The sequence below is a fragment of the Onychostoma macrolepis genome, chromosome 16, assembly GCF_012432095.1.
Source record: "Onychostoma macrolepis isolate SWU-2019 chromosome 16, ASM1243209v1, whole genome shotgun sequence".
NCBI classification, from domain to species: Eukaryota; Metazoa; Chordata; class Actinopteri; order Cypriniformes; family Cyprinidae; genus Onychostoma; species Onychostoma macrolepis.
The window spans coordinates 33,295,673-33,323,556 of record NC_081170.1 but is presented as its reverse complement, the minus strand read 5'-3'; the positions used below and the strand labels follow the sequence as shown (position 1 = coordinate 33,323,556).

At 35.8% G+C, this 27,884-nt stretch overlaps 2 protein-coding genes across 6 annotated transcripts; one reads left to right on the top strand and one right to left on the bottom strand.

The window, feature by feature from the left end:
- Window positions 1-1,179: 1,179 nt before the first annotated feature.
- On the bottom strand, window positions 1,180-6,233 carry cnih4 (cornichon family AMPA receptor auxiliary protein 4). Of its 2 annotated transcripts, none has more exons than XM_058746367.1 (5): window positions 6,054-6,233; window positions 5,694-5,762; window positions 4,539-4,651; window positions 4,313-4,453; window positions 1,180-3,484 (listed from the first exon to the last, which is right to left on the bottom strand). In XM_058746367.1, the coding sequence occupies exons 1-5, from the start codon at window positions 6,120-6,122 to the stop codon at window positions 3,457-3,459; spliced, it is 420 nt and encodes a 139-aa protein (XP_058602350.1). In that variant the 5' UTR covers window positions 6,123-6,233; the 3' UTR covers window positions 1,180-3,456. The 2 variants fall into 2 exon arrangements, with proteins under 2 accessions (XP_058602350.1, XP_058602351.1); XM_058746368.1 differs by lacking the exon at window positions 6,054-6,233 and adding an exon at window positions 5,937-6,042.
- On the top strand, window positions 6,126-26,904 carry clec3ba (C-type lectin domain family 3, member Ba). Of its 4 annotated transcripts, none has more exons than XM_058746364.1 (10): window positions 6,126-6,303; window positions 11,247-11,355; window positions 11,430-11,546; window positions 12,461-12,593; window positions 12,664-12,914; window positions 14,971-15,051; window positions 16,327-16,402; window positions 16,521-16,586; window positions 25,340-25,435; window positions 26,389-26,904. In XM_058746364.1, exons 2-10 carry the CDS (start codon window positions 11,284-11,286, stop codon window positions 26,787-26,789), a joined length of 1,293 nt encoding a protein of 430 aa, XP_058602347.1. In that variant the 5' UTR covers window positions 6,126-6,303; window positions 11,247-11,283; the 3' UTR covers window positions 26,790-26,904. The 4 variants fall into 4 exon arrangements, with proteins under 4 accessions (XP_058602347.1, XP_058602345.1, XP_058602346.1 ...); XM_058746362.1 differs by lacking the exon at window positions 6,126-6,303 and adding an exon at window positions 8,586-8,949; XM_058746363.1 differs by lacking the exons at window positions 6,126-6,303; window positions 14,971-15,051 and adding an exon at window positions 8,586-8,949.
- The last annotated feature ends 980 nt before the right edge of the window (window positions 26,905-27,884 follow it).

Genomic DNA, 27,884 nt, shown 5'->3' with positions numbered 1-27,884 from the left:
GTAGGCTGCAGACGGGCTCATCCAGAGATGACCACTCCAAGCCGAGCTCATCAATGGCCTTGGTGAGGATGCGTATGAGACCGGGTCTGGCATCTCTGCGGCAGGGGGCAGAATCCTCTGTGGAGTTCGTCAAATCCTCCACACGAGGAGCTGCCGATGACACCGTGTCCTCCTCAGAACCTCTAAACAGACCAAACCGCTCACGAGAGGTGCTGGTCTTTGCAGGAAAAGAGCACTGGGGAATCCTCTCGCTGTGGGGAGATTGAGACTTATGGGATCTGAGCTGACATGAGCTCACTCAGACCCATCTGTTTTTTCCTCCAAGGCTCCTGAGAGGAGCACAAGGGAAAGGGTCGCTGTCTTTACAGAAAGTGATCCGTGACTCATGCTCTCGCAATGACAGCAGCCTCTGCATGGGCTTTGCACGAACAGGCAACGCACATCTGTGGAGTGCTCTGCATGTGCCACATACGTGGTTTGGCATTTTGTAACTAACGGCACAAGAAATATGCTCTCTTACGTGAAGTACACTCTAATAGTTTTGCTGGATAGCCGCGGAGAAGCATCGTTCTCAGCATCACGATCGGCTGCTGGGGCTCTTCTACGGCGAGCAGGAAGGCTGCTGCTTTATCTTCTTCTTGGGAGTTAGTGAGATTATCTTCATGCTGAGCTACTGACAGAGAAAAATTCTGATGAAATGGCATTCAGCGCTGACTTATTTAGGCCGATGCCTCCCCCTCCCCCCCCGTTTTGGGAGGCTGAAAGGTCATTTGTTGCTGTACGAACGTGATTCAATCAGGCTTCAGTACTTCAATGAAACTGTATTTCCCCAAAGCGCCATCAGCTAAACTGACACAATGCAAATGAACCATACTGATAAGGGAAATTACTAGAACTTTGAAAACAGAATACATTAAAATAAAAACTATTTAAAACAAACTGGAATAAATTTAAAAATTGATCTCAATATTAAAATATTAATAATTGTAATTAATAAAACCTGTAACCTCAATAATACTAAAATAACACTGATATCAGATGTATTACAACAGCAAACATTTTAGGCATTCTACAGTTTTGAGAAAATATCCAATATCATTAAGGTTTCTCTGAAGAAATTTAGATTTAGAACAATAATGTGCACTGAACTGAATATGAATGAATTGTAAAAACGTGCTATTCATGATCATCTTTTTATTTAATAAACCCCACAAACGCAAATATTCAAAAGAACTAAACAAAACCGATGACACAGATCTCAAGTTTACAAACCAAACCCTCTCAAACGATGAGACATGAAGTGCTATTCAACGCAGAACACTGACTGCTAAAACTCAAAGATCATCATGTGACGCTGCGTAGTGTTTGAACAAAACCACACCCCTGCTTACCCAGCATTCATTAACCTCAACAATGGTGAATCCACAATTCAAAATCAGAAAGGTATTTTGTGTAAAGAAAATAACACCTGTTTTTAAGGAACATTTCGATTTTTTTTTTTGTACAGTATTTCCTTGACAATTAAGTTTTGACTCAACTTGCAGCACAGCAAATACTGACGCATGAATACAAAACATTTTTTACAATTTAAATGTGATGAATGTTGACAACTGAATATTTATTACTGTAATTAAAGCACCACTGAAGAAACTAATACCCAGGAGTAAAACATACAGACACACTAATGAAAAGTCTTTAAGAAAAAATGTGCTTAATTTTCATTAAAATAACATTTAAAAATATCTTAATGGTTCTAAACATTGCCTTTCTTTAAACAAAATATAATTTATTTCTTGTGATTTTGGGGTCCAGGTTTTGTGAGATTCACCCCTACATTAATGAAATTTCACTTAAACATCATTAAATATCAGGTTGTCTGATCTGATTCAATTCTGACACGCTCTTGAATATAAAAAGCAGGAGACACAAAAATCAATGATATCTGCTCAAAACAAGCCACTGAAATGTCATTAGTAGGAAGTTGGTGAAACGGCTCGGATGTGATTCAGACCGGATCTGAATCAGAGAAGCTGTGATGAACACATTAGTGCTTGTTCTGGTTATTCTAGAGCTCCTTTGAGTCACGCGCCGTTCATCTGTAAACAAGTTCACATACACAGACAATGCTTCCAATAACAGTTTACAAAAGCATGCAAGTGGATAAGGAAAAAAAATCATGGAACTTAAGAACATGTCCAGCTCGTCAAAACAAAAATGCTGCATATATTTTAAACCATTAAGGCGTCTTGCATTGACATTTAGACGACAGTTAAGCACATTTTGATTCCTATTTGTCATTATTATTGTAATGCAACAAAAAACTGCTTCTCATGATGCAAAAAATACAATATTTAAATCATAAAAATGTAAATGGTAATATTTGTGCATCACAGTAATAGTACCGATTTAACTTCTATTTTAAAACAAAACAAGCATGGAGTGTAATAGGAATTATGAAAAAAAAAAAAAAAAAGACCTTACATTAATGTCAGTGCAGGTTAAAATGTGCTTAATTGTCAAAATATAATCATAAATACCAAAAGACTTGGTCTTAAAACAGGCTTCGTTATCTTTGTGAAACATTTTTTCTTTTGGTTTTGGTGGGTGAATGTATGGAGGCTTGTTTCTGCCACAGGATGAAAAAAAGAAAGGTAATTGCGACTTTTTTCCCCTCGATTTTTGAGTTTATATCTTTTAATTCAGACTTTGTATCTTGCAATTTTGAGGGGGGAAAAAGGCAGAATTGTTAGATATAAATGACTTTTTTCTTGCAATTCCAAGTTGATTTTTTATGAGTTTGTTTCGCATAATCTGAATCTCTTTCAATTCAGACTTTTTTTTAGCTTTTATCTCGCAATGCAGTACGTGTTGGTACAATCTTGCAATTCTGAGGGGAAAAAGTCATAATTATGAAAAATAAAAACTTTGTTTCTCACAATTCTGAGAATTCTGGCTTTTTTTGCAATTCCAATTTGTCAATTTCAGAATCCTAAGATATCTCAGAATTCTAAGTTTCCATTTCGCCATTCAGACTTCTTTCTCAGTCAGAATTGCAAGAAAGAAAATCAGAATTGTGAGATAAAAAGCCACAATTACCTTTATTTGGTTTTTTTTATACCGTGGTGGAAACCGTGAGCTTGTTTTGTGTGCAGTTGCTGGTCAAACAGATGTCGAGTGATTCAGTGCGATTGTCTTGATGCTTCAGTCCTGAGAAGCAGCGCAAGATTCAGAGAAACCAACGTGAGGTACAGACACGTGACGGGAGGAGAGCGCATGCGGCGGCGCTCGCTTCATCAGGGGTTTGTGGTCTGCAGACGAGCCGTTTCTGAGGGGCAATAGTGAGGATGTGTTGACGAGAGCTGAGCTGATCTTCTGATTGGGATGCATGGAATTTGTTCACAATATGTAAAGGCCAGTTCATGATTTGGCAGTTTGTGTTGTGAAGACAGATGCGGGTCAGTCGTTGATGAGAGCCAGGATCATGCTGCAAAACACAGCAGAGAAAAGAACAAACCTCATTTACACACTCGACACCAGCTCTTTAACATTTCATCTGAAAACAGAAACGCATGTGTGGATTCAGATCTAGACTGTATGTGATTAAGAAGTTTTTTTTTTTTTTTTTATGTATGTAGGTATATGATCAGCTAAGGGCCAAATATAAAAAATTCCCCCACACCCCAATCAATATGGCTATATAGTAATAATAATAAAACTGGGTATTTATGAAGTATAATAAAAATGTAAAGATAATAGTATTATCTTTATTATTGTCAATAACAATAATGGCAATTAAAATAAATAATAATTACTACTTAGAAATGATAAATATTGCAATAATACTGATTTACTGTAAAAATATAATTACAATAAAATAATTGATATATAATAAAAGTTTAATAAAATAAAGGTATATTAATAGTATCATTAATTATAATAATAATAGTTGCTAATAATAATAATAAAATTACTACAAGTTATTTATACAAATAAAATGCATAATGTTTAATAAAATGATACATTAATAGTAATAATTACTGCAATACTATTTTGCTGTAAAATAAAATTATAGTATTATCATTTTGTAACATTACAGTAAAATTAGTCATATTTATCTCAATTTCTTTGCTTTTTAAATGTTAAAGAATAGAGCAGTGAGCCCTTAAAGCTTCTCATTTGTTGACAACAAATTTGACTAATGAAAAATATTCAAATATACGTTATAAGCAACGCAAACTTGGGATTGATCACCGGCTCTTCCTGTCTGAGCAGACGCTGCAAAGTGCAGCAGGTTGTGTTTTTTGTTTTTTACCTGTACAGGTAGATGAAGAAGCAGAGAAGGTGGAAGCCCAGTTTGATCATGGCTTCCTTCATGTGGGACTTGAGCTGGCCTCTGTTGTGAATCTCTGTGGGATCATACACTCCCATGTTCCCCATAGGAACCTTCACGTATCTGTTCACACACGTCAATGACAGTTAGCTGGAGCATTCCTCAGGTTTATATCTGCAGTGTGTGAGGTGTGATTGGGCTGAATCACCTGTAACCGTTCCATGATGCCACAGGTAAGTTGAGCAGGAACACAAACCAGTGCATGGAGACCAGCATGAGGACCGTGGCCAGAGCCTGAGCGATCATCTCAGGAATGACCCACTGAACACAGACCACAGCGACATTATCACACCATCACAGCCAGAGCCACAAAACATCCGCTCATTTACACTATTGAGCATTTCCAACAGTATTAGAAATCTGGATTTCTTCAAAGTGTGTTTTGTCTGTTGTGCAAATGAAAATGTTCAAATAATAGCAATGCTGTCCGATCATCAATTCAAAATCACATTCCTGCTGCTTCCCCGTCACTTATGAATACAAAATGGAATAAAAATCTCATTTTATTCTGAGATATATTTTATCAAAAGTCTCTTATTACAGAAAAGGTTATACATCTATTGTTTACAATTACTATTGTGCATTAAATTCGAATTAACTGCAAATTATGTAATAAGCAACATGAGTAGAAAAATGCATATTAATTTCTTAATTTACATTTCCCTTTTGAGTGCTTACAGAATAGAAGAGTTCAGCTTAGCTGAAGAATCACACACATGCATATATTCAATCACTGTGTAATAGAATAAAGTCGGTTACATGTTATTAAAGAAATTAAACATTAAAATAAACTGGTTTTGCCATTTGAGACGTACAGTGTGGTCCAAAATTTTGAAACCACTACTGAAACATTTCGTATTATGCATTCATTTCTACATAAAATGCTCGGCATGACACCTCGAGTAAAAACGTATAATGAATTTGATCATTTCTAGTCGCTCTTTGCTTTAATGACAGAAACCCTCGAGCTGGGCAAAACCTGACGATCATGTTCTTCAGCATGACAGGAGAAAAACACACCACTTCTTCATTTAAAGCAAGAACATTCTGTCTGTGCAAAGAGTCATATGAGCAATGCCACCAATTCACTTATTTACATGATCAGTGAAACAGGACTGGTGCAGAACCCTCATTTTCACATTCACTTGCTTTACTGCATTTAATTTGCTCAATGTTTAAGTAAAATAGATAAACAACTCAGATTTGTGCTTTCAGATTTTGAAGCCCACTGTTCATATCTGTTAATAGAATACATGATCTGTAAAGAAAGAAATTTGCCATCAGCCTCACCATCCAGACTTACTTTGTTTAACTTGGAGCAGCAGGATCGAGCATTGATGTAGTCACACTCCAGATCAGACAGAGTAATAATCTGAGCATGGATTTAAGGACATATACAGATCATTAATAACAGTAATATAATCTGTCACAGTTATTACCAGCTTCCTCAACTCATAACAGGAGGAATCAACGTCATGTCACGCTTCAGTTAATCCTAGTGAAACACACATTATAAAGATAAATCCTCACGAATGACAAACAGAACCTAAACAATCAGCATCTGGCCGCAATCACAGCCTGCAGCCGCCGCGAGCACGAGCAGCACAACAAGCCCGCGCACTGACGGACATCTTCATTCAGCTCAAGAGTTTGTGAAGGATACGAAATACACGGAGAGGAATATTAAAGCGCAGCAGTCGACGAGGGATAAAATGAACACGGCTGCCTCCATGTTTGCGCTTCCGCTTTCACCGCTGCCGCTCTCACTTCCGCTTCCGGCTGGTTCTTCTCTCGCTGCTGAAGCGTCAGTGTCGAGTCACTAGAGCGCCGCCGTCCGGAGGAACCGAGTCATGCAACAACAGCAGAGACTCGCTGCTGCCTCACGAGCAGTGCTGGGAAGTAACTAGTTACAGGTAACTAAATTACGTGATTTAATTACAAAATAAATGTAATTGTAATCCGTTACTGAGAAAAAATGTATAATTAAATTACAGTTACTTATGAAAATGTTAATGATTACGAAGGGGGTTATATCTGATTTTTGTTTTCACACACACACATTCACACGTTTAATTAATTTATTTCATAAATTGCAGTGAGTGCTCTAATATATGTTTCAGGAGTTTAGGACACAGAATAGGACACATGCTTATGCGAGGAAATATAATATTTCCTATTTGGATTTATGCATATTATTAACTGTTTATTTTTTCCAAGGCATTGTTAGATGGCAGTGTTGCCTGTCATAGCTGTGCAAACAGTAGCGTAGCTACTAAACTATTTCTTGTTATAGTTTTAAATGTGTATTTAACCTCAGAGTGATCTCAAAGTAAGTCTTAGTTTGTGGTGGCTGTGCTTTAAAATTAAATGATTATAATCTTAATTCAAGGGATAAAGGATTTCGAAAGCGACGGTAATCCGTGTTGAGTACATGCTAACACTGCCTGGTTTACATGTTTGAAAATCATTAGCAGTTGAAAACATCAGAAAAGTAATCAAATGTAACCAGTTACATTACTTTAATAAATTAATTGAAATACACTACTTATTTTATACATTTTAGATAGGGTAATTTATAATCTATAACCTATTACATTTCCAAAGTAACCTTCCCAACACTGCTCACAAGATAATGTACTTGAAAAACACAACACGTCTCAATAAACCCAACACTTAAAATTTAAAAATAAAATCATAATAGTGTCAAAAACATATACCATTAAAATGAACAAATAATAATTAATAATTGTTTAAATAATTGTTTTGGACGTGTTTAAACCTGCCATACAAAAATGCCATCAAGCCAAAATATTTCCAGTATGTTTTATTGTATTATTTCTGCTATTTATTTATTAATTGATCTTTTTATTAATTAATCTTAGTTGTCAAATTTGCCAAATTCTCACTTCACTCCAAACGCTCTCACTGAACGGTTCACGAGACGGAAAAAAGAGAACTGTTCGAGATTTTGTGAACCGATTCATTGAAAAGATTCGACTCAAAAGAACAGTTCATTCATGAATCGGACATCGCTGTCCCTAGAAACTTGAACTTCTGTCTAAAACATGAAACTGGTATTTCCAAACAGAAAATACGAGGTTTAACCACTGATCTATAATAGATTTTTGTTGTTGTTGTTGTTCTTTTCTTCATTTGTTCGCATAAATATGATAAATTAAAAAAATTATAATAAACACCATTTTAATCATTCCAGATTATGGCTAGTTTTAGGCATTCATATTTTTTTTTTTACAATTTTCATTGCGGTACAAAACCTATCTATTTAAATATAGCTATTTATTTGACACATTTTATTATTTTATTCATATTTATTACAAAAACTACAAAATATTCATGTTTATACAAGTAAAATGTCTCGTTGCATTATAAATTACATACATTGATATTCATTTATTTGTTGATATTCCAGTTCATCAAATATTTAACAACGGTATGATTAACATTCCTACAATCTTACTATGGTGAAGGCTTCGCTCATTAACATTAATTACGCAACGCGAGGTTCATTCAACGGGTTTAACCAGAGAAATTATTATTATTATTATTATTATTATACCTTCAAGCGTGTTTGGTTTAATTAATTGGCTGCAAAGCACACATTGCTTGAAGTTCATGAATATTAATTATTTTACGCTGCTGGACTCGGAAGGTTTTACCATAGCCGTTGAGAAATTATTATTATTATTATTATTATTATTATTATTATTATTATACCTTCAAGCGTGTTTGGTTTAATTAATTGGCTGCAAAGCACACATTGCTTGAAGTTCATGAATATTAATTATTTTACGCTGCTGGACTCGGAAGGTTTTTACCATAGCCGTTGAGAAATTATTATTATTATTATTATTATTATTATTATTATTATACCTTCAAGCGTGTTTGGTTTAATTAATTGGCTGCAAAGCACATTGCTTGAAGTTCATGAATATTAATTATTTTACGCTGCTGGACTCGGAAGGTTTTACCATAGCCGTTGAGAAATTATTATTATTATTATTATTATTATTATTATTATTATTATTATACCTTCAAGCGTGTTTGGTTTAACTTATTGGCTGGCTGCAAAGCATACGTTGACGGAACTTCATGAATATTAATTAGTTTACGCTGCCGGAGTGACTCTGATAGGTTTCTACGCAGCGCAAGTATGCTCTAATTAATATTCATGAGCTGCGCTTTCGCCGTAGTAGGGTTCGTAATTTGGTCGGAACCGAGCACGTCTCTCGGGTTGCAGTTATGGCGGAGCCTTCAGCGCGGAGAGATGTTGATGAGTGGCACGATTTTAACGAATTCAAGAGCGGAACGGGACGGAATATTGGTCTGGAGCGGGTTCGTGTGAACGCTGAAGAGATGTCGCTGCTGCTGGATGGGGTTTCTGTCACAGAGCGCGCGTTTGAGACGAGCTCTTACACCGAGGACGCGATCGCACACTTTGACGAGAAGTTACAATTATGCTTCCAAAATGTAAACCCGAAACCGGACGCAATTAATCCAGTGACGCCGATAAACGAGGATACGACCCTGAAATGCGATGAGTAAGTAAAGAAAAGCATGCATTAGTGTAATGCAGCGCACTGTTTTAATGCGCATCATCATTGTTATTTTCATCAGTGGACCATTGAAGACATTCTGTCCGCGCACAATAACGGCGTCTAATGAATGCATGAGTCGTGATGACAGGATGCGGGAATGGAATAAAATCTAGTGTTCACGGATGATACCTTACTGACAGCCAAGAGTTTGATTATTAGTTATAACTGATAAGGACTGGTCAGCGTGAAGAATTCCTGCGCATCAGCGGAGGTCACGTGACTGTGGATGTTGTTTACTGTGTCTCGTGTTCAAGCAGGATGCAGAACTCAAACAGTTGTACAGTAATCGTTTATACAAGTTACATGATGAGAAGATTATTGATGAAGTTATGAAAGCGTAAAAAGTTATAAAAGTTTACAATAAAGAAAAGGTACTGTGCTAAAAATAGTTTCTTTTTATAAAAGATATATGTATTACAAAATCCGGCATTCAGTATTCTGGAATTGTTATCAAATCAAACCCATGAGTCTAACCAAATTTGAAGTTGATTTCACAAAAATTGAGGTTCAAGTGAAATTTTATACCAAAAATAGCCACTGGGTGACACCCAAACTCCATTAATTCTTTTAATTTATTTTTCCTGTCACAAATTTATACATTTCTGTCACAATATTACTTCTATTAAAAATCAAAACAAAAAAAACAAATATGTAGTTAGTTTTGTTATATGACACGTGACACCGCCCACCAGGGGAGGAGGATTTAAAGTACAATTTCCATGGTAACGCCCCACAGGATGCATTTTGAATGTTTAAGCTTTTGAATGATATCTAATTTAGGATGCTTACTAAAATATGTGATAGGGAAAAAGGCAATAAAATAAAGAGCAGTGCTTTTTGTGATGGTGCGTTTTTATTTTTATTGTCATTCCTGACATGGTGGCATGGAAAAAGCTGCATAACGAGTATTAAAAAAAAAATCTACTTTTGTGTTCCACTACAAAAATAACAGCATATGGTTATGGGATTATCTTGACACCAGCTCGTTAAAAGTCATTGCAAAAATTGTCCAAAAAAGTGAAGTTAGTTCTAGCATCTTCTATATTTGCAGGTCTGCTTTACTACTATTTGGCTTTATTACATCTGTTAAAATACTTGTTTGTATGTTATGTATTAATGTACGACAGCGTTTTAGTGCCACGTAAATAAAAAATCCAAGATTACGAGATTAAAGTCGTAATATTTCAAAAATAAAGTCGAAAAATTACGAGAATAAAGTCAAAATATTACGAGAATGAAGTCGAAATGTTTCGAGAATAAAGTCGTAGCAGTGCGAGGATAAAGTCAAAATTACAAAAATTAAGTGTTTAAGCACGTCATCTGAGCCAGTGAGTTAGTTCTTGGTTCTACGGAAGGTCTTGCAAACACCAGCGGTCATTTAAAAGGTAAGCTTAATTAAAAACTCGTTAGTACACATTTGTAAATGTAGTTTGATGGAATTGGATAGATAGGCTATACGATGGCGTTGCAGTTAAAACCGAGCGTATTACATTTTTATTGCTAGCATGTACACAACCATTCAAAAGTTTAGAGGTCAGAATTTTTATTTTATTATTTTTATTTTTTTGAAAGAAAGAAATCAATACTTTTATTCATCAAGGATGCATTAAACCGATCGAAAGTGACAGTAGAGATTTATAATGTTACAAAATATTTATGTTTCAAATAAATGCTGTTCTTTTGAACTTTCTATTCATCAAAGAATCCTGAAAATTAAAATGTTTCACGGTTTCCACTAAAATATTCAGCAGCAGAACTGTTTTCAGCACTGATATTAATTACACAGAAATCAATTATATTTTAACATACATTCACATAAAAAACAGCTATTTTAAACTCTAATAATATTTCGCTATATTACTGTTTTTACTGTATTTTTAATCAAATAAATGCAGCCTGTAGCGAGCAGAAGAGACTTCTTTCAAAAACATTATCCCCTTACCAGCCCGAAACTTGTGGTGAACGCATTATTTATTTATTTCTTTTCATTTCATTTAAATACGTACGATCCCAGCTGAGTCCTGGTTTCTTCCTCCAAACATTCTTCCACATCTACTAGGTTTTCGTTGCTTACAAAAATCAATCTGGTTGAATATCTAATGCAGTGACATTCAGACATTCTTAACTAAATGTTTTTTCACCAAATGTGAAAATTAGCCATGTGAATAAGTTTGAAAACATTTTATATCTACATGCACTGTGTGTGTTGTGTGTGTGAACGGGGTTTCTCCTCCGCGCAGGATCTGGAACGCTCTCACAGATAACTATGGCAGTGTCATGCCGGTGGACTGGAGTCAGTCTACAGCTCGCTCACTTCACCTCTCTACGCTGAGCATCGAGGACCGACCGGTGAGTCTGGAGCTGTGTTCTGCCAGTGACAGCATTCAGACCGCAGTAACCCTTCCTCTGTCTCGGTCCTTCAGCGGATGCAGAGTGTGAACCTGGACCTGTCTGACGACGAGGACCTGAGGGAGCAGATGGACTTGCACTCCATCATCGTGTCCTGCATCAGTGAGGAACCGCTGCTCACTGCTGAACAGGTGAGGACCGCCCCTCACTCCTCACAAACAGTTCAGTTCATTCAAAGAGCTGTACAATCAAAATAACCAGAAAACAGTCAACAGCTTTGGCCAAGCAAATACTGACCCCAATCTTTTGAAGTGTAATTAAAGATTTGATTATTTTTAAAAGAAAATAATAATAATAATAAGGATAATTCATACAGTGCCTTTACTTTTGAGAACCAGCAATTAAATATTACGAGCAAACATTAGAATAAATAATACATAGACATGAATACTTTTATTAATACTTAGTGACAGTAAAAACATTAATCATGTTTCAAAAGATTTCAAATAATTGTTCCTTTGAACTTTCTATTCTTCAAATAATTCTGGGGGGTGGGGATGTTACATTTTTAATAAATTGCTTGTAAATTGTGTACGTTTTGTGAATTAGACATATTTTTTTAATTACTGAAATTAAATTCATCCATTAAAATAGAATCCAGAAAGATTAAAAACAGAAAAAAAGATAATTTTGAAAAATGTGGTAATTTTTATTTTTACGGCAGAATAAAAAATAAAACGGTAATTGTGACTCTTTATCTCACAATTAGTTAGTTGCGCAGAATTGTGAGATATAAACCCTTGAGATGTAAACTAGTCTGAATTGTGAGAGTAAAAATTCACAATGCCCTTTTTTCCATAAATTCCATAAATAATAAAACGCAATCTGGGAAAAAAAAAAAAAAAGTTATGAAAAACCTGAAATAAAATAAAATAAACTTAAAATTATTAAAATTATTTTAAAGACCTGAGTTACGGATACTGAAAATTCTGCTTTGCTATCCCAGGAGTAAATCACATTTGAAATTATATTCATATAGTTATTTTAAATTGCTATAATATTTCACAATTACTGTATTTTTGATCAAATCTGAATGCGTCGTCAGGTGATTGAGGAGCTAGAGGAGCTCATGCAGGACTCCCCAGAGATGGAATCGGAGCGGATCGCTCCACACTCAGAGCTCTCCTTCATCTCTCAGAAGAGCCAGAGATCTCACAGCAGCCAGATCCACGAGGAGCGTGAGTACGTCCCTCTGGAGGTCAGGTGTAGGGCTGTGGAGGCGTGTCTGAGCGTGTGCTGTCTGTGCAGGAGTGAGGCTGATGTCTGCGCTGGAGCTGAACGGCGAGCTGGAGGACGTGGAGACGGCCATACGCGGCTATTCAGAGGAGCTCATCCAGCACCTGGCCATCAGGGACGAGCTGGAGTTTGAGAAGGAGGTGAAGAACAGCTTCATCTCGGTTCTCATAGACGTACAGAACCGGCAGAAGGTCCACCGAGAGATGCTGAGAAAGAAGAGGAAAGTGAAGAACACGTCTGGGTCAGAGAGGCTGCCGTCTTCTGTGAGTCGCTAGATTGGGATGTTTAGTGGAAGTATTTGTGTTTTTTGTCTTGAGCTTGGTCAAAATTTACCCTATTTGTTTTCTTAAGGCAAGACACTCCAGGCAAAACTATTGCTTTTTTTCATGCACTGGTCACGTTTGAGATTTTTGGCTTTCATAACGTGTTGTTTCAGACAAGTGGAAAGAAAACATCCAAAATACACTTTTAAAGGGATAATTCATTCAAAAATGAGTCGTTCCAAACCTCTGTGAATTTCCCTCTTTTGTTGAACATTAAAGATATTTTGAAGAATGTTGGTAACCAAACAGTTTCTGGTTCCCAGTGACTTCCATAATATTTTTTTCCATATTATGGAAATGAATTGGGACCATCATCTGTTTGGTGAGTAAATGATGACAGAATTTTCATTTTTGGGTGAACTGTTCTTTTAAGTGATTATCTTATTGAACAATTTATTTGTTTATCGATTTGCATCCAAATATTTCAATTAGAGCATATCTTTAAAGGCCGTTTTTTTTATAGTTTATACCAACGTTTTGTTTTTTTATAGTTTATTCTGTAGGGTTTGTTTTTTTTTTACAGAGGGGTTTGTTTACATATCATTTACATGATTTTATACATTTTATTTCTAAAAACAAGTTGATTTTCTGGATGTTTTCTGGATGTATTTTCCGATTTATAGAGTTATAAAATGAGAAAATCTCTTTTTATGACTCCATGAATTAGAAAATATTGTCAACATTTTCCCAAAATCCCCTCTGTAAAAACATAACTCTAATATATCAGCAAAATGGAAGAAGATTTTTTTTTAACCTGGCTTTATCCAGTGTTCAGATTTCTGTTCAGGAAATGTATGCAAATTAGTGCGTATTTAATTATATGTGACCCTGGACGACAAAACCCGTCTTAAGTGTAAATTTTTCGAAATTTTGATTTCTACATCAACCGAAAGCTGAATAAATAAGCTTTCCATTGATGTTTGTTAGGATCGGACAATATTTGGCTGAGATACAACTATTTGAAAATCTGGAATCTGAGGGCACAAAAAAATCTAAATATTGAGAAAATCGCCTTTAAAGTTGTTCAAATGAAGTTCTTAGCAATGCATATTACTAATCAAAAATGAAGTTTTGATACATTTACGGGAAGAAATTTACAAAATATCTTCGTGGAACATGATCTTTACTTAATATCCTAATGATTTTTGGCATAAAAGAAAAATCGACAATTTTGACCCATACAGTGTATTTTTGGCTATTGCTACAGATATATCCCAGTGACTTAAGACTGGTTTTGTGGTCCAGGGTCACATATAGTGACTGATTTGCGTATTTAAACCTATCATTTCAGAAATCTTGTAATAAAAAATGTTTGCAAGTTCTTAATCAACATCCAATTGAGAAAATCAAGTCCCATTTTTTCAAAAACATTTTCAAAAAGCCCCACTTTGGAAATATGTCAAACTATTGTAGTTCAGTCAGTCATAACTTCATGCAGACTTTAAAGGATTAGTTCAGACCCATAAGACTTATCTAGTGAACATAAAAGAAGACATTTTTAATATTTTCTTATCATCCACTCATTAAAGTCCATGCGAGCGAAATTGTCAAGCTTCAGCAAGACATCGTAAATGTAAGACATGTATCAAGCAGTTTAATCCAAGTCTTCTGAACAGACACAGTGATGAACAGATTTCATTTAGGTTTTCTTTCACATATAAACATCAACACACACACATAGAGCTCATCAAAAATGGGAAAGAAGCTCAACTGCGCTTGAGCATATTGAGCTTTATTTTATCATATTTGATGAGCTCTATGTGTGTGTGTTGTTCAGTGTTTACATGTCGATGCCCATCACAACCCAAACCCACTTTGACAAAATCCAATCACAAGTGGCCACTGGTCTGGAAACACGTTTGAGATGTACATCTTTTCCAGGCTTTTCTTCCTCAGACACCTCTTGCTGTAGTTGATTTGATTTCTCTTTCATGCTGTTCTTTCTGTCTCTTTCTCTTCTCTCTTCTCTCTTCTCTCTTCTGTTCTGTGCCTGTAGCGCTTCAGCGTGGAGGGAATCTCTACTGCTATTCAGAATGGCTTTCGCCACACTTTTGGGAATGTGGGCGGGAAGAAACAGGTGCCTATATCTCTCGCTTTCTCTTTTCTGCTCTTCTGGGAGTGTCGAACCTTCTCCGAATCTGCGTCAAATTTGTGAATAATAATAATTAATTAATGAAAATTGCAAATAGTAATACAACACTTACTACAAAGAAATATTGGTAACACTTTAGTTTAGGTACCAATTCTCACTATTAACTAGTAGCATGCTTATTACTACCATATTGGCTGTTTATTAGTACTTATAAAGATTGCTTGCTTGCTTAGTTGGGGACACTTCATTTCAACTTGATTGCACAGATACTATTTAAACTTAACTGAGCTGGACGATGACCACACTGAATCAATGACGAGCTGACTTTAACTGAAAGTAGATTGAGTGTTTACTATTGTCCTTTTGCATTATTGGCACACTATTTTCCTATTTGATACTGTAAAGCTGCTTTGACACAATCTGTATTGTTAAAAGCGCTATATAAATAAAGGTGACTTGACTTATAAAGCACATAATAATGTCTTATTCTGCCTGACCATATTTTAGATCTCTTAACCCACCCCATACCTAAACTTAACAACTATTAATTTTTGTTTTTGAGGTATAATAATTAGTTAACTGTAAGAATTAGTCCCCAAACTAAAGTGTGACAGAAATATAAAAAAAAATATATATATATATATATATATTTTATTTGTTTTGCCTGCATGTCATGTGACCATTAACCAACATCAGATATAACCATCAGCATTGTTAAATTACAAAAAAATTGACTTCATATTAATAAATTACTGAAATATTAACTAACCAATCTTAGAGGCAGTTCAAGTAAATATTGCAGGTCAAAAGGATTTGTGAAAGGACTTGTGGGGTGGGGGTGAAAGATTTGTGAATTCAAAACATTCAAACATTAAAACTATTTTAAACTTCTTCAAACGTAACCTTCAAGCTTTTAAAACTTTTTCAAACTTTCTGGTCTGGCTTTCTCAAACCAACTTCAAAATTTGTCTTGATTAACCTTTTTATCTAGTTTAAATTAGGGTGTTTTGTTTATGTAGTTGTAGTTAGTGTAAATGTATGTGTTTAATTTGATCACCCTAATAGAGATCCTAATTGCTTTTGTGCCACAAAAATATTACTGTGCAAAATATTGCAGAAATGAACTGTAAATTCTGATTATTCCTTTAAAAAAAAAGCTTACAAGTAGTGTTCCCAACACTGTGCAGATAGTAAGTGTTTTGAAATGCATCCCATGTCTGTCTGGCATGTTCAGCCCCTCTCATCTGTGCTTTTCTTCAGTATGTAACAACAGTCATCCCTTACGAGAGGAAAGACGGACCACCATCACTCCAAGACCTTCAGATTTTTACCAAAAGTGAGACCAAGTGCTTTTATTTCAAATGAATACCCTGTTTTTTTCTGCTGCAGGTTGTTAGTAGCATATATGTACTGTAAATAATGACATCTCATTGTTATTGTTTGCTCTCCTACAGTTTTAGAAGCCATGAGAGATGACAGCGATAAAGTCCCAAGCCTCCTCACAGACTACATCCTCAAAGGTAACAACAGGCCACAAACAGAAAAGCATACAGTTTAAGAACAGCGCTGCAGTGGTGACGTGTTTTTGTTCACATCACCCTGATTCACCCGACAAAAACCCAGTAAGATTTTGGAATATTGCAGTAAATAACTTACAAAAGTTTATGATTCTTACATGTTTAGTTCATCATGATAATCTTCACAAATTAATGCAACTTTTATGAATTTCGAAAGTATAAAAGTAAAAAGCTAAACATAGACCAACCATCATGGTCACATGACTTCAGCGTCACCACCCTTAAGCTTCTGACAAAGTTTTTAAAAAATATTTTACCTGAAAAACACCTAAAATGCTTTTAAAGGGGTCATATGACGTTGCTAAAAAGAACATTATTTTGTGTATTTGGTGTAATGCAATGTGTTTACGTGGTTTAAGGTTAAAAAAACACATTATTTTCCACATACTGTACATTATTGTTGCTCCTCTGTGCACTGCCTTTCTGAAACACGCCGATTTTTACAAAGCTCATCGTTCTGAGAAGCGAGGCATGCTCTGATTGGCCAGCTATCCAGTGCATTGTGATTGGCCGAATACCTCAATCGTGTGATGGAAATGTTACGCCCCTTACTGGATTGTGATGGCCTTTCCCGGCGAGACGAGACTAAAACAATAAAAACCCATTATAAACGAGGCATTTGTTGCATCCAGTGGGGACATAATTACTGATTATAATGACTTATACTGTCTTTTTATGCGTCGCGTTGCATTGCGCTGCATAAACATTACCATGTCTGCATTTGTGATCAGAGAAACAACAAGCGCTACTCTACACTGCTCACTGCTCGCGTTTGAATAGTCAGTAGCAAATTCTTTAAATATCGAAACGTACTTACAGACTGTGAGTCAGAAGCGCCAGACTGTCCTTGCAAAGTTGGAATTGCCCCACTTTATAGAAACAGTCTTTGAGCAGCTGGCAGGCTACTCTTCCAGGTTCAGGAAATAATCCTCTGTAAAATGCGCTGCACACACTCCAATATTTGGGTTGAACTGTTCTGGAACAGTGTTGTAAATACATCTTAACCACTGATTTCTAGTTGTGTCCTCTTTTGGAAGCCCAAACAAAGTACTTTCGCTTTCACAGCGAAACACAGCGTCTCCAAGACATGGCGGTGTTTTGCAAATGCGTGTTTAAATGAGCTGTTTTAGGGGGGCGTGGTTGAGTCTTAACTTTTCTAAAGAATATCTCTTTGGTTTTGAGACTTTAGTCTTTGCAACTTCAGGGATCTTATCTATGCATGAACAACTTGTAACACTCCAAAGAGAAAGGAAAACTTGAAATCGCATCATATGACCCCTTTTTTATATAGAATAAAACTTTAAAGAATCTTGAGCTTATTTCAGGCATTTAACATTTTAAAATAGCTCATCCCTGCCACACTATTTTGGCTTTCTTTCAGTTAATGAGTTTGAATTTTAATTGATTTGGTCACAAGACACATGATTTTGAATTGGATTGACAGGAAGAGGAATTCAACATGACAAACAAAAGATTTTATTAGTTCAATGAAAATTTTACAGCATTACAAAATGTCCAGCCACACTGTATTTAGAATAACCTTATTGACATCAGAGTGCTAAATATATATCCCATAGTGTATTAATTGTGTGAATGTGTCCCTGTACTAGTGAGATATAATTATGAATATAATGTCAGCTCTGCAATTATTGGCGTTTTTCAAGAAAGAGAGCAAAAATGAAAGTGTAAACTAATTTGTAACATAGCAACAAAACAAAAATGACATATCCACAGTGGAAAATGTGCTCATTTTTCATTTGTTTGCTCATTTGTTTAACATGACACTTCAGTACTATAAATTAATTCATTACAAAATATGTTTGTGGAGTAGCTTTGGAAGTTTATTTTAGAGACATTATTTCTTTCATTTTGTTACATCCGGTCCTATGGGAACCTGTTTCCACCACAGGTTAAAAAGTAACCTGTTTAAAACGTAAAAATAAAACGTTTAAAAAGACGTTTTAATCTCACAATTCTAGATTTTTTTTCTCAGAATCGTGAGATGTAAACGCACAGTCGCAAGTTTATTAGTCGAAATTGCGAGATGCAAAGTTGCAGTTGTTAATTGTGTTAATAATGTTAACTCACAGTTGAGTTTATAATAACTCAAAAACTTAAAATTCTGAGAAAAAGTCAGAATTGTGAGATGTTAACTCACAGTTATGGGTTTATAACTTTCGATTGTAAGACATAAACTCGCAATTCTGTGAAGAAGTGTCCAAATTGTGAGATGTAAACTCAAAATTGCAAGAAAGAAAGTCAGCATTGTGAGATGAAATGTGTTTTTTTTTATTCCACAGTGGAAAATTATTTATGGTCCTTTCTATTGCTTGTGAAATTTTGCACATTTAGATTCAAATTCAAAGATTTCACAGAGATTTTACAATTCTGCATCCTGTTTGCTCTCAATTCAGTTCTGAATGACACACAACACTGCTAATTAATAGTGATCGTATTTTACTGTCTGCAAAGGCAAACTTAATTTACACCCTAACTATTCATCATGAAAAGTCATGCTTCATGCTTAATGTAGAATTATTTTGCTCTGCTCACATTTAAGCTGTTCACTGTTCGCATGGCATCTTCTTCTCTGTTGTTGTGAGGTTTGTAAGAGGTGTAGTTAATGAGTAATGAGCTTTTAGATCCTACTGTGCCTGTGTTTGCTATACAATGTGTCTACCTGCTGTTACTATAGCAACAGATAGCATTCACTGCTGAGTGACTTACAGCCTTCCTCTAAGCGTAGCTGTTATCAGTCGCCGCTGCTCAGTTACGTGCAGTAAACCCCTGTGTGCTGCGATTGTAGCGGAGATTCAGTTTAGTCTCATTATTTACTCACACTCATGTAATGTGTATGACTTATATATACACTACTGTTCATAAGAAGTCTCTTCTGCTCACCAAGGCTGCATTTTTTAAATCAAGTATACAGTAATATTGTGAAGTATTATTACTGTTTTAAATAACTATATTCTGTGTGACTGTGTTGTAAATGTAATTTATAGCTGTGATGTAAAATTGAATTTTCAGCATCATTATTCCAGTCTTCAGTGTCACATGATCATCAGAAATCATGCTACAGCATAGGTTCACTGGAAATACATGCCTCTAAATACATTTCTGCAAAACTGAAAAATGTACGTAGACATACAGGGCCTAAAATTAACACTCGCCAAGCACCAAATGTGAGTAAAAATTGATGTTGGTGAGTAAATGTAACAGTGTTGGCGGGTAAAACTTTTACGAAATATAGCAATGCAATGTAGTGAAAACAACAGCTAGTTTTTAAAGAGATTTGCTGTTTCTGACGTAAGCGAATAAAATGAATATTTTCCGAAGACAAGATCATCGTGATTGGTTAGCTGTTCTGTCATAAGCGACAAGAGCGAATCAAATACAAACGGGCTGATAAGGTCAGAGCAGCGTGATGGCCAGCTTGCCCCTAGACATGGTTCTAATAACTTTTACCTGAGAAGATATTGCTTCTTCATTGGCAATATCGTACCTATATCAACGTAATAAAAACGTATTGAACCTGTTTTAGTGCCACTTTCAATTTCACTTTGAAACTGCCTTGAAACGTGCAGTAAGGTACGTAATAACGGTGCTGCAGAAATGTATTTAGAGGCACATATTTCCAATGAGCCTGGGTTGTCATTCTAATATGCTGATTTGTAACATTGTAACATGAAGTAACATTCCTTATTATTATCAGTGCTGAAAACAGTTGTGCTGCTTCGTATTTTGTTTATTTATAAAAGAAATTTGCTCTGTTTATCAAACACTGTAAAAAAAAAAAAAAAAAAAGTTGAGCCAACTTAAATTTTAAGGCAACCAGCTTCAGCAGATTTTTGAGTTTTCTCAACTTGTCCTTTTAAGTTTATGCAACAAAAATCTGCTGAAGCTGGTTGCCTTAAAATTTTAAGTTGGCTCAACTTTTTTTTTTTTTTTACAGTGAAGAATCCTGAAAGAATTTCCACAAAAATATTAAGCAGCAAAAGCTGTTTTCAACATTGATAACCTTAATTAATAATTGAGCACCAATGATTGATATTAATTCAGCAGCAAATCAGCATGTGACACTGAAGACTGGAGTAATGATGCTGAAAATTCAGCTTTGATCACAGCAATAGATTACATTTTAATATATATTCCCATAGAAAACAGCTATTTTAAATTGTAAAAATAGTTCACAATATTACTGTTTTATTGCATTTTTAATCAAATAAATGCAGCCTCGGTGAGCAGAAGAGTCTTCTTTCAAAAACATTTTATTCCAATTATTCCAAACTTTCAACCAGTAATGTAGAAGGAGAATTTTTGAAGACGTCTCCACGCAACAACAGTTTCATTTCAACAACATGGCTTCAGAAGTGTGCTTGAATTATAGCATCTCTACTTTTATAATATTTTTATATTGTTTTTGGATTCTTTTGGGATCCTAACAGTCATGGTCACTATAAACTGTCGCATGAAGAAAAAAAAAGCAGCATTAAGATTCTTCAGAAATTCTCCTTTAGTTTCTCCCTTTATTACATTAATCAGATGATTTTGATCATGATTTCTCTTGTACAGTGCTCTGCCCCACCTAGAGAGAGGCTGGTCTCTGCAGCGTCCCTGGAGGGAGTTACTCAGTGTTCCTCAGATTTGACCTTCTTCTCAATGTCTGTCGCTCACTGCAGAACTCAGTTCTTCTGTACTGATGTGATGGTCTGTATTTTGCATGTTTTACTGCACATTTTGCAGTATTCAGTGTTTGTGTGTTTGCAGGTTTGTGTGTTCAGCAACTGGAGGATCTGGATTGTAGGACTTGTCTCAGTGTAAATGTCCACCTTATTTTGCAGGTCATTTCTGTGAATGTGTGAGACTTCTGATTCATTAGCCGCTATTGGTAAATATATACAAGAATCACAACATGCAGTCAACAGTAAAACTATTTGCACTACAATCCAGTGCATTTAAGACTGTGATAATAAATTAAAATGATATGATAACAAATACCAGTTTGAAATATCAAACAGAATACTAGACTGCTTTAAGGGCTAAAATAGCAGGACATGAATGACACCGAAAGCCTCACACATTCAAGTTAAAAATGGCTGAATCCGTTCTTACAGTAAAAACAAGGTGGACAGTATTAATGTTCTAATGCAGCGCGAGTCCCATCAGAGAGATGTGGGTTAGTAAAGTTATTACCGTCCCATGGTAAGCAGCAGTTTATCCATGTACTGCATGATCTAAATCAGTGGTTCTCAACTGGTGGCTCACAACCCCAAAATTTAGCTGCTGACCTGTTTAATAAATACTAAATAATATTAGGAATATATAAATCATTAAGAATAGTATACTAAAATATTAATCAAAGTAATATGGGTAATAATTGATTTTAAGGACATTTTGTTTACTTTTGCGTGATAAAGCAGGTCTAATTCTAGTTGGGAAGTAATCATTTTGAACTATTTGCAAATAGTATTTTAAATACATGCACTATTATTTGTATGTATAATATGTTGAAAACGCGAAACGCTTCTTTTCTCGTCACATTCAGATGAATCATGTAAATGATACCTTATTTTCAATTCAAAATGGCCATATTTGAGGAAGAAAAAGTTGAGTGGTTTGCATTGCTGGATATTACCGTTGGCTGTTTAACATTTCTGTCGTAAAACAGTTCAAATATTAAATGTTTAGTACTTCCATCTTACCTCGCTGCTTCACGCTCTGCTTCTGTGAACTGTTAAGCCCCGCCTACTTTGATTTGATTGGCGCTGTTAGACCGCTGAGGCAGACCAGCCTAAAAATGTCACTTTTAAAGCTTTTTGTCATCCTAACAACAAACAGAGCACTGTGTAATGGAGAGCAGCAGATCAGTGCAAGAGTGTCAGATATTGAGGGAGGGGACAGTGTGGCCATTTCTAATCTTCGGGGAGGACTTGTCCCCCCTATTGCCTTTGGTGGTTCCGGTCCTGGCCCTGAAGCAAACCCAGCTGAGAACCGCCGATGTAAAGCATGCTGTATTACTGTCTTCTCATCACGGGGTGTTGTAGTTCCAATCCTAAGGATTGATTAGTTGTCCTGTAACGTGTGCACTTACTGTTCTTTTAAACGTGTGTTGTTTTGCTCAGATTGATTGAACTCCTGATTGAGTGAATCAGCTGATAATGCCTTACATACCTAAACATCAATTCACTCACATCCAACTGAGCTTTACTCCAGTGATTTTGCTGTTACGGGTGTGTGTTTGAATCTATGCACCTGCGCGAAACGGACAGACCGGAGCATTCCAGTATCTTCGTGACTTGAGACACATTGCGCCTTAAACAAATGAATAAATCTACATGCTGGTGGGATTGTGCTACCATGCCAGTGTTTGAATGCAAGATCTGCTTGTGCGTCTGTTAAATGAATCGTTCACTCAAAATGAAAATTTGCTGAAAATGCACTCATCCTCAGGCCGTCCAAGATGTAGGTGAGTTTGTTTCTTCTTCAGGTTTGGAGAAATGTAGCACTGCATCAGTGTCTCAGCAATGGATGCTCTGCAGTGAATGGGTGCCGTCAGAATGAGAGTCCAAACAGCTGATAAAAACATCACAATAATCCACACCACTCCAGTCCATCAGTTAACATCTGAAGAAGTGAAAAGCTGCGTGTTTGTAAGAAACAAAACTATCGTTAAGCCGTTTTAACTTCAAACTGTTGCTATGGCCAAAATCCTCTATCCATGAAATTGCTTTCTTCAGTGAACAAGTCTATTCTGACGGCACCCATTCACTGAGGATCCATTGGTGAGCGAGTGATGGAATACTACATTTCTCCAAATCTCTTCCCATCTTGGATCTCCTGAGGGTGAGTAAATTCTCAGCCAGTTTTCATTTTTGGGTGAGCTATTCCTTTAAATCGGTCTCATAACAAGACATAGTAATTAGCTGGACAGCAATCAGTTGTCAGTTATTTCAGAGGTTTAGTTTGTTCTTTGTTAACAATGAACGGTTACTAATATTGTGTCTTAACAGTTTTGTACATGTATAAATTATGGCAATTTATGTTTCTTACTTTTATTTATACTTTTCAAAGCAAAAATTAAAATATATTTAAGAAATGTTGCTCTATTTCTCATTCTTTTCTTTTTTTTTTTTTTTTGCTTTAATAAAAAATCAATATTTGCTTGGACAAATCAGTAGCAATGGCTGATAACCAAACATTTGTGACATTAATGACTCCCATAGTATTTTTTTCCCTATACTATGTGGGACGAACGGCTGTTTGGTTACCAACATTTTTTAAAATACCCTCTGTGTTCAACAGAAGAAAGAAACGACTTGAGTAAATGATGACAGAATTTTCATTTTTGGGTGAACTATGCCTTCGAGTGGATATAAAGTCAGTCTGTAAGCGCACACATTCAAGTAAAGTACATTGAACATTGTTCCAGCATTATTTCCAGGAAGAAGTATTCAGAGCGATGCAGGGGATGTTGTCACAAAACAACCTATTATAGGCTTTCTGCTCACCAAGGCTGCATATATTTGACCACAAACACAATAATATTGTAAAATATTATTACAATTTAAAATACCTGTTCTCTATTTTAATATGTAATGTAATTTACTATATCTTTTCTGACAACATTTGAAACCTGCAGTAATAATTCTGAAAATTCAGCTTTGATTACAGCAATAAAATACATTTAAATTGCAAGAATATTTCACAATATTGCTGTTTTTACTGTATTGCTGCCTTGGTTCTTAATTAAACTTTTGAGTGGTAGTGCACATGTAACTATTTACCTCAAGCTGACATTTATGAAAGATACTTGTGAAGAGAGAACAAAGTTAATGTCATATCTAACTGCTGCATGTGCTTCTGTTAACACCCATAATATCCACCCATGTTTTTCACTCATTATTCTACGCTTGCCAAGTGTCTGTGAGTGTAGAGAACAGACAGATACACACACTCCACCCAGTTCAGATCCTGACGTTATAGCACTGATGTAATACAAAATTATACAAAAACAAAACTGCACAACAGTGCAAAGAATAAAACGATAATTTACATATAATTATTACTGGTAATTAATAACTGTAATCAGAAGCCACTGATACACTGATTTGTAATTATGCAATGCAAAACAAGGTTAACACTACTTCATAAGAACTACTAATAATAAATAGCAATAATACTGTAAAATAACAGCAATAATGCAGCCCAGAAGGCCAGAAAAAAGGCTTGTTGCTCTGTTGAAGACGCTGGTAAATGAGAATCATCTGTTACGCAGCTCACGATGGGCAGGTTCACTTCAGCTCAGCACATCAGAGTGCTTCGTGTCTCAAACGCATCTAGCTTCACGTTCAGTGAGGAAGATGGATTTCAGAGCTGTGAAGTTTCTTTTTTGTGTGATTTGTCTGGTGCGCTGCAGCCCGGAGCAGAGCTCCACAAAGAAAAAGAATGGCAAAAAAGGTAAACGGAAAATCATTTGTTAAGATTCAACTTCACTGTCTGGCTACTCACGTTTTTATTTGTGTTTTTATGCGATTGGCAGTTTGCATTAATTGGATTTTACAAAATAAATATTCTACTAAATGAACACATTCTACCGTTTTGGAGTTTTTAAATCATTCCAATTTAGAAATCCATTTGAATTGACCTTGTTTATGTATAATGTGTAATTCTGTGCTTGTTTGCTGGTAATGAAGAGTCGAACAGTGCTGCTATCGAGGAGCTGAAGAAACAGATTGAGCAGATTGTGCAGGATCTGAATCTGCTCAAGGAACAACAAGCTTTACAAACAGGTACTGAATAAAATCTGCCAAGACATTGAAATATGTACACTAACAGTCATAAGTTACCCATACTACATTTTTTATTAATTTTTTTAGTAATAACAATAAACCCATCAAAGTTGTGGAAGTCAAGCGTGTCCTTGAACTTACTAGTGAAACATCAACTCCAATTAAATATTTGTGGTATATTGTAAACAATTTCACGGTGTAGTGACGACATTTACCAGCAGTGTATTTTCAGTTTTACTTCAGTTAAATGATTGACACCCAGATACACAACAACAAGAAGCATACTTCAAGTTTACTTTAAGTTAAGTACAATTAAGTAAAGCTCAAGTAGCCTCTGTTTTCCTAGTATAATTTAGGTAGTAATATACTAAAATTAATGTAATAGTAATAGTTCTTGGGACTAAATTGGCCCACTTTTTCAGAACTAGTTTTAAACTCAAGCTTTCCTTTTATTGCAACTATACTACAAGAGAACTTACAGTTTTGGGTTATTGTTAGTTTTCTAGCAAACTTTGAATTATACTCTCAGTAAACTACTAGTTTTTAGTTTTTTTTTATAGCAAGTATATATTTCTTTAAGCAAGCTTAATGTCATACTTGCAGTTTAATATTTATATTACTTTTTCCCTTTAAGCAAATTAAATGTATTCATTTTTGTACTTGAAATCTGTTCATTTTAATTTTAAAAGTGTACATGAGTGTTAAGAAAGTCACTTAAGTGGCTGTTTATTTCATTAATATTACATTATCTGCAAGTACAGTTTTTTTTTTTGTTGATGTACTTGTTCCTGGAAAGCATTCTCTCTTCTCCATGAGACGTGAGGTGTGTGGAATTCAGCGTCTGTTGTGTGTTAGTCACAGCTCATAACATAAGGAGCGTGTCCATCTGAGCTGTTCGGGGTAATGACCTGGAAGCACACATCCTAAACTTCTTACTCTCCTTCCCTCTTCAGTTTGCTTAAAAGGCATTAAGATCCCAGGCAAGTGTTTTCTCGTGGACACGACGAAGAAGAGCTTTCACGCCGCCAACGATGAGTGCATTGCTAAAGGAGGAACGCTCAGCAGCCCTCTTTCTGGCGACGAGAACGACCAGCTGTACGATTATGTGCGGCAGACCGTCGGGCCAGAAGGGCACATCTGGTTGGGTGTGAATGACATACTAAAGGAGGGCGAGTGGACCGACCAGACGGGCTCACCGATACGCTTCAAGAACTGGGAATCAGAGATCACCCATCAGCCCGATGGAGGCCGCGGCCAGAACTGTGCCATCCTGTCCAGCACGGCCAACGGGAAGTGGTTCGACGAGGACTGCCGTGGAGAAAAGGCGTCTGTCTGCCAGTTCAACATCGTCTAAGCCACTCGTGCTATAAAATGATGGATTAGACAGACATTTTCAGTAGAATGTGTAGCACAAAGTTTAGTTAAAGGTACAATATGTAAGATGTTTGCATTAAAATGTCTAAAAACCACTAGAACAAGGTTATATTATTTTGTTGACTTGTGTACTTACATTATCACAAATATTTCCAACATTTAAATCCAGAGAAATGTGCAATTTCAGCCAGTGAATACCCATGTTACCCTCGTTGACGGTGGTGAACACATTATCTCCCATGATTCCACGCTCTGTCATCAAGCTATGGCTTAGTTGTTGTTTTGAATAAGCGAGGTCTAGTGGTGAAACTTACATATTTGTTGCATCCCAAAAAAGAAAGACTTCCTTACTATAAAGTATGCAAGAAACAGTACACCAAAAAAATAGCAAGTCTGAATTCATAACAGTATTCGAAAGACATTAGGCGTGAAGTATCTGGATGACCTACTAATTTCACTGAGATTCTTAAGTGTGCATTCGATAGACATTTTACAATCCCATACGGCCACGGGAGAGGATTTGTGAACAGCAGTGAATTTCATTAATACTACTAATCATAGATGAGTATAGGTAGATACCACACCCGCCATCTTGGACAGGTCAATGTGTTGTCACTCACGGAACTTTTTCCAAGATGCCACAGCACTGCACAGCCTCTGTTTGTAAAAACTACCCAAATTTAATTTCCTGAAGAAATGGGGGACTTTTACAGATGAGAATGTGTTAGTTTGTGTATTTAGAAGGCCTATTTATTGCAGGTTTTTAAACTATGGTAACATGTTAATGTTGTGTTAGCTAACAGCTTTGTCTTCTTGTATTATGTTAGTTTAGCAAAATCATTTAGTCTATTGCAGATATAAATATTCATAGCTGTATACAATTACAGTTGCAGAAACACAGTCAACTTGATTTTGAGAGTTCATGGTCCGGCTTTGACCTTTCCAAAATGGCGGACGGTACCCATATATAGAACGTATTGGTTAACTGTGGCAAAGTAAGTTCAAATTTAAATATAGTACGCAGTCAGTATGGGATTTTGCATGCATGTAGTTTCTTGTATTTTGCAACTTTGGA

Coding starts and splice junctions, on each gene's coding strand:
- cnih4 (XM_058746367.1), bottom strand. CDS start 6,122: ATGGAGGCAGCCGTGTTCATTTTATCCCTCGTCGACTGCTGCGCTTTA. Junction 4,652..5,693: donor GCTGCTCCAAGTTAAACAAA/GTAAGTCTGGAT, acceptor GTCTGTGTTCAG/TGGGTCATTCCTGAGATGAT. Junction 4,454..4,538: donor GCATCATGGAACGGTTACAG/GTGATTCAGCCC, acceptor GTGTGTGAACAG/ATACGTGAAGGTTCCTATGG.
- clec3ba (XM_058746362.1), top strand. CDS start 8,651: ATGGCGGAGCCTTCAGCGCGGAGAGATGTTGATGAGTGGCACGATTTT. Junction 16,403..16,520: donor CCTTCAGATTTTTACCAAAA/GTGAGACCAAGT, acceptor GCTCTCCTACAG/TTTTAGAAGCCATGAGAGAT. Junction 16,587..25,339: donor CACAGACTACATCCTCAAAG/GTAACAACAGGC, acceptor CTGGTAATGAAG/AGTCGAACAGTGCTGCTATC.